Genomic DNA, 7,649 nt, shown 5'->3' on the forward strand with positions numbered 1-7,649 from the left:
GCAAAGTAAGACATGAGGTGTCTTCCTCAGCTGTAGTGGATGCTGTGATTATGAGACGTAATGGAGCCATATTTATTGAAGTGCCATTCATTATTAATGGACAACTACTAGAATAGTTGGATTCGCTCAGGTTACTTAGTTTTAAAACTCATACCACTGGAACCTTACGTACCAATCGCAAACTGAATCCGTGTTTAGGCCGCACCCTAATATTAAATATAAATTTTTAGCCACCCTAATGGTAACTGCGCCTACCGTTCCGACTGTTGCTAACCACCGTTTCCAGTCGCTGCAACGTGAAGGCCGTTAACCCTGGCATTTCCCCGCCGAACAGTTAAAACGTTTACCGTGTTAAACGTTGTTCGGCGAGGTTACTTTCTTTCTAATTTTTAACTAAAACTTTCACTTGGATTGTACAATCAGGAGCCACCAGACGTGTCAGCCAACAAAGTAAGTAATATGTTGCAAATTATAAATTACACTAATAATCATATCTAACACAACAATACATATATGTACAATAATACGTATCGCATATATGTATATTTCTATGCGCATCTATGCATATATCTATGTATATATATATTACTGAAATAAACTAAAAGAATATACACTGACACGCTGTGTTTTCTATTTTTTATATAAAATATTTCATCGGAGCGACCGTGGAGGCCCACATATAAAACCGCCCATTGCGTCGCATTCGAGCGAATATACATGGTCCTCTATCTTCATTGAGGCGGAGAGACCTTGTTTCCGCTCTGCTTGTTCAGGCGGAAAGGCCTAGTTTCCGCTCTGCTTGTTTAGGCGGAAAGGCCTAGTTTCCGCTCTGCTTGTCTAGGCGGAAAGGCCGAGTTTCCGCTCTAGACTCAGTTCTTTGTTTTGTTTTTTACAAACAAAAGGATTTTGAATTTAATTTTTTGTTTTTTTTTTTTAACTGAAAATGTGTAGTGTGTACACGGCTTTATACATAGTTGCTTAATTAGCTTTTGTGTATTGTATTTATAGTGGTGCATTTGGCTGGTCAGTGCAGTGCTGATCACAGCGAAGGAGAAGACAAAGGAAAGTAATATATATATTTTTGTTAATTAAATATGCACTAGGCATTTTAGTTTTTTTTTTTTTGTTATTTGGCTATGAGGAATTTTCATAGCCCTATGAGACACCCTGCCACCCAAAACAAAAAAATGTACCTAATTTGGTACAATCACATATTAATGCCATTTTAATATGTATGTTCACCGCCAGGGGGTGGGTACATACTAATGGACATTGCAAAATTCGCCGCATAGGAGGATCGTGTCTTGGCTATGTGTGGATCGTAACCAAGTACAAGGTGTCCTGCCGTGGTATATTTTTTTTCCTTTTGTTCTTATTATATTTTGGCTACAATAAGAACAAAATGATAAGCAAAAGAAGAAAAAAAATTATAATATATGTATATTTAGATATAATTTTTCGTAGCATTTGCATACATAAGTGCATGATGTTAGAAAAAACTAATAGTTTGCGTTACTTTACGCAAACTATCCCTGGAATGTCGAACCCATTTATATCATTCCTGTAGGGTATTTTTGTTTTTGTTTCTTAATCCCTAATTTCCTTAATGGCTGACCTCGACCCATTTCCTTTTCACATGTGTCGACGGCGTGTGACAAGTGTGCGGGCAAATTGTGGCTTTAAATAATTAAAAGTGAAGTGTCTGACAAATCCAAGCGGAATGGGAAGCAAAGGCAGCTAAAGCCAAGGAAGATTAGATGAAGCGGTCAGAGAATTTGAGGCCAATGGAGGATTGAAAAACACGTCTGCACAAAGTTTCAAGTCACTCACATTAAAGGTAAAATAAAAATAATATGCGTAATTTTCGGTCGTTTACACATGCATTTATCGTATGAAAAGAATTTAGTGGTAGTGAAAGTGACAAAATAGAAACTTTGCATTTAATTTAATATAATAAAATTAAATAAATATTGATCAAAATGCATAGTGATAAGTAAATGAAAATTAATATTATATATGTGAAAAAGAAAAAAAAGTGACAAATGTGCGAGTGAGTAGTGTTAGAACTTGTCGTTCTTCTGCCCAGTGAGAAATTGTCGCGCAAAAAAAAAATTTTCAGGTCGGGCTTTAGATTAATTACACAAGTGTTAAGTGGTAGTTTGTTGGCATTCCGGTCTCGCTGTGAATTCGTCTCCATTTCGCGAAGGAGCATTTTTTTTAGTACCGTGTAAGTTTTGTATCCCATACCTACAATATGGATACGTATATTCGTTTAGTCGACGCCGTGACGGAATTCGAAACCGACTTTAATGGGACTCCGTCAAGTGACCATTCGAAGTTTTCACTCCGGATCCAACAGGAGGAGTTGAAAGCAATGTGGGAAAAAGCCAAAGCAGCGTACGACCACTTGCTTTCAACAGAAACTCCTTCTCCTAAGGATCTTGCCGCGATAAAGAAGAGAAATAAAATATGTTACCACACATATTTGCGCGGCATGTCGACGATGGCTGACCTCTCTGCGAGGCTGGAAAAGGCAGACCGGGAAGGCGAAGAGCTTGCAGTACGCGAACTTAATATTCACCTTCCACCGTGCGATACCGACATTTTCAAAGGCGACTACGTATCTTGGCCAACATTCCGCGATATGTTCACGGCCATATACATTTTAAATAAGCGCCTTACCCCGGTCGAAAAGCTGTTCCACCTCAACCAAAAAACGCAGGGTGAAGCCAGAGACATTGTAAGGAAGTGCCCGCTCACTAATGACGGGTTTGCTACAGCGTGGAAAAATCTCTGCGAAAGGTACGAAAACAAACGGATTCTGGTGAACACGCAGCTGAAGATCCTGTTTAACCTACAGACAATCGAAACTGAATGTGGCAGTTCGATAAAAAAACTCCAAAGAGACATTAACAATTGCATTTCGTCATTACAGAACCACCAAATAGATATTTCAAACTGGGATGCAATTATTACTTATTTATGCTCCACGAAATTGCCAGAAAGTACTCTATCGCTTTGGGAACAAACGATAGAGAACAAATCTGAAATTTCAAAGTGGACAGACATGGACAAATTCCTTTCCAACAGGTTTCAGACACTTGAAACAGTGTCAGGCTTAAAAGGGATTAAAGCCTACAAAGCGCCCAAGGCGCAAATCTTACAACACCATACGGAAACTACACCAAAAAGGATGGGTAACTTTCAGGTAAGTGTCGGCAAACATATGTGCAAATTATGTGTCACTGACGACCACAAATTGCAAAGTTGCCCGAAGTTCCGGAAGTTAAAGGTCACCGATCGCATCGCGTGCGTCAAGAGCAACAACTGTTGCTTGAACTGCCTGTCGTCAGGACATACGGTGTCTAGATGTACGAGCTCATATAACTGCAGCACTTGTCACTCAAGACACAACACGCTCCTGCACATTACAACAGTTCAACCAAAGGCAACAGCTCTTAAGGAAAGCAGAGATCCCGCTGATGACCTGCCCTCAACATCCAAGGAGGCCCTAAGACGACTTGACTCTAATAGGCCAAAGGATAGCAGAATCAATAATTTTAAATCGTGCTATTCCAATACGGACAAAGGGGTTCTACTGGGAACAGCCATGGTGAATATATTCCACAACAATGTAAATTTTGCAGCACGCGCTCTGATCGATTCTGGTTCTGAGTGTTCGTTCATCACTGAACGCCTCAAACGTAGAATCAACCTGCCATCTAAACGCTTGCATGCCCAAGTCTCGGGCATCAACAATTCGATATCTGCGCAGGTAAGACAAGCGTGCTCATTACAACTGCGGTCGCCTATCGACCCTTTTGTAAAAATAAATACAATTGCGCTAGTTTTGCCGCAATTAACTGGAAATCTGCCGACTTGCCTAGTAAGCGCAATGACAAGGCAAGCATTTCCAGATCTCACTTTGGCGGATAAGAGGTTCTTCGTCAATGAACCAGTGGACCTGGTCCTTGGTGGAGACATTTATCCCCAAATTATTTTAAGCGGCTTGAAGAAAAATGTACTAAGTACACTTCTTGCCCAAGAGACTGTATTCGGGTGGATACTAACTGGTCAAGCCGAAACGGTCAACCCACCCAAAACAGTTTCTCTTTTTAGCGAAGTCACCCTGGACAAGCAACTAGCTGCCTTTTGGGAATTAGAAGACATCCCAAAAAAAGAAAGACAGACTGAAGATGACGTGTATTGCGAGGAATTATATCGGACCACTACGCAGCGCAACCAAGATGGAAAGTATGTCGTCACCTTACCCTTCAAACGGGATTTTCCATCAACCATCAAGCTGGGACCATCACTCAAGAGCGCCTGCTCTCAATTCTTCCGGAATGAGACGCGTCTCGCGAAAAATCCGTCCCTGCAAAAAGAATATAATAGAATGGTGGCAGAATATGAAACGCTAGGTCATATGGAGAAAATCACAACCAACATACCTGCAGATGCAACTGACCACTACTTCCTACCTCATCACGCCGTCATGAAGGATGAGAGCACCTCCACCAAAGTGCGCGTGGTATTTAACGCCTCATGCCCGACTGCCAATGGATTGAGCCTCAACGACGTCCTTCATCCAGGTCCGGTATTGCAAGCAGATATGACTGTCCTGATCCTCCGCTGGCGATTATACAAGTATGTCTTCAACAGCGATATTGAGAAGATGTACCGTCAGATAATGGTAAGCAATACACATACCAAATATCAGCGAATAGTTTTTCGCACCTGCCCGAAAGACCCAATTAGTCTATACGAATTAAAGACTGTTACTTTCGGCATAAATTGTGCTCCTTATCTTGCGATAAGAACATTACTTCAATTGGCTGATGATGTTGAAAACTCCTTTCCAACAGCATCAAACATACTTCGGAAATGCATGTATGTTGACGACGTTCTTGCCGGTGGCCATAGCATCGACTCTGCAATAACAGCCAGAGACGAAATTACGCAAGTTTTGCAGTCCGCTTGATTTCCATTGCGAAAATGGACTTCCAACTGCAACGATATTCTAAAGGGCATCCCAAAAGCCCATTTACTCAATGAAGATTTTTTAGATTTCGAAGACACTAGTTCGGTAAAGGCACTTGGCATAAGATGGAATGCTCATTGCGACCATTTTTATTTTATGACAAAGCCAATAAAAAACCACGATGTTCTTACGAAAAGAGAAATCCTCTCGGCAATCGCCAAACTTTTTGATCCACTAGGGTGGCTCGCCCCAATAATAATTACCGCCAAGATTATTATGCAAAACATTTGGTTAGAAGGTACTGATTGGGACGACACCGTATCTGCGGTCACATTAGACCGCTGGCAGACATTTATGCAGAACTATGGGGAAATTGACAATATCCGCATACCTCGTTGGGTGCACTATTCACCAGCAGACGACGCCGAAATCCATGGGTTCTGCGACGCTTCGGAAAAGGCATATGCGGCTGCTGTCTACTTGCGTGTGAAGAAACGGGATCAAGTATACCTCAACCTACTCCTCGCGAAAACCAGAGTGGCACCTGTTAAGACGATATCCCTTCCACGTTTGGAATTATGTGGTGCCGTCCTATTAGCGGATATCATAGAAATGGTTACGGAAAATCTCAACCTAGCACACCTGGATGTTCATCTGTGGACAGATTCGACAATCGTCCTCGCATGGATTCGAAAACCGCCCTGCTCGTGGTCAACCTTTGTGGCACATCGGGTAACCAAAATAGTGGAAAAGGTAGGCAACAATAACTGGCGTCATGTGGACTCGGCATCAAATCCAGCAGATTTAGCAAGCAGAGGACTTCCGGCCAAGGAACTGGTTCATAATTCTTTGTGGTGGCAGGGTCCTTCTTACCTACAAGAAGACAAATCACGATGGCCGACATCAGAATATGATTATCAAACAACGATGGAAGAGAAAAAGGTAAAGGTATGTTCAGCAGCAACAATCAATTTCAGCGATATTCTTGACCGTTTTTCAAATTTACCAAGGGCTTTGAGAGTTTTATCATATATTATGAGATTCTCTCAAAGAACCCACCCTAATACAAAGATTTCATTTCAAGCAAAGTCTTGCTTAATTTCACCTGAGGAAATTAAAGCAACGACAAAACGCTTAATAATAAACAGTCAAAAGCAATATTACGGTGGAGAATACGCGAAATTGAAGCAGAAGAAAACAGTTGACACAAAAAGTGAGCTATTGCCCCTTAATCCATTCCTCGACAAAGATGACATCATGAGGGCAGGCGGTCGTCTGGCCGCTTCCCTTAACTTATCATATAACGAACGTCATCCTATTATCCTCCCATACAATAGCAGGTTATCTCGCCTTATAACAAAATTCATCCACGAAATATCACTGCATGGGGAAAATCAGCTGATGTTGCGTTTAATTCGAACGCAGTACTGGATTCCGCGAGTCAAAAATATGATCCGATCCATCATTCATAATTGCAAGATCTGCACGATCTATAAAAAACGATCGCAAACCCAACTCATGGGAATCCTTCCTCAGGTACGCACCACCTATTCGCGTGCCTTCACTAATACAGGTGTAGACTTCGCAGGTCCATTTGACATCAAAAGCTTCCGCGGCAGAGGATGTCGCATTTCCAAAGGCTACGTTTGTCTATTTATCTGTTTCGCCACCAAAGCTATCCATTTAGAGGCCACCAATGACCTAAGTACCCCATCCTTTCTAGCAGCCTTCTCGAGATTCGTTGCTAGACGAGGATGTCCAAAAAATGTTTACTCCGACAATGGTACCAACTTTGTAGGAGCTTCTCGATCTTTACGATCAGAATTTAAAGCGTTTATTGCGGATGCACGCAATAACACGCTTTCAAAACATGCCCACCAGGCATTAACATGGCACTTCATACCTGCAGCAGCCCCTCATATGGGCGGACTGTGGGAAGCAGGTGTGAAAAGCTTCAAAGCCCACTTTAAAAAGACAGCCTCTGGCCTTAAATACACTTTCGAGAAGTTTAATACCCTCTTATGCCGAATTGAGTCCTGTCTCAATTCGCGACCCTTAAGTCCCTCTTCAAATGAGCCATCCGATCTAGAGCCTCTCACACCTGGTCACTTTCTGGTTGGCGGACATCTCTTAGCTCCGCCAGAAATAGAAACCAGCGAGAATCCTGCCTCAATTGTGAATCGGTGGCAGAAATTGAAAGCCCTCCATCAAACCTTCTGCAAGCGATGGAAAAGGGAATTCCTCATCGAATTGCAAAAACGCACGAAGTGGAAACACCAAAAACCTAATATCAAGGTAGGGGACCTTGTCGTAATTAAAGAGGACAACCTACCACCAAACGAGTGGAGAATGGGACGAGTAGTAAAATTACATCCTGGACCCGACAATCAGGTACGCGTCGTGGACATCACGACACAAAGGGGACAGGTGACTAGACCATTAGTCAAATTGGTCCTACTTCCACCTTACCCAGATGAAACGGAAAAATCCACACCTACAACCTCAACGTAATATCTTCCAACGCCTCTCTAGTAGAAACAAATTTCACTTTGCGATTCACCCTTTATTAGAAGGTGATCGACAACCATTGCAATTGTAATTCCCTACCTGAAGTTGGTTGTAGAAAATTAAAGTTGCTATGAAATGGACAAAAAATAGGTATTCTTAG

The 7,649-nt window shown here is 42.0% G+C and overlaps 1 protein-coding gene across 1 annotated transcript; it reads left to right on the top strand.

The window, feature by feature from the left end:
- Positions 1 to 3,067: 3,067 nt before the first annotated feature.
- LOC129238064 (uncharacterized) lies at positions 3,068 to 4,981 on the top strand. The gene has a single exon (XM_054873104.1). It carries the CDS (start codon positions 3,068 to 3,070, stop codon positions 4,979 to 4,981), a length of 1,914 nt encoding a protein of 637 aa, XP_054729079.1.
- The last annotated feature ends 2,668 nt before the right edge of the window (positions 4,982 to 7,649 follow it).

This window comes from Anastrepha obliqua, chromosome 2, assembly GCF_027943255.1.
Source record: "Anastrepha obliqua isolate idAnaObli1 chromosome 2, idAnaObli1_1.0, whole genome shotgun sequence".
In the NCBI taxonomy this organism is placed as follows: domain Eukaryota; kingdom Metazoa; phylum Arthropoda; class Insecta; order Diptera; family Tephritidae; genus Anastrepha; species Anastrepha obliqua.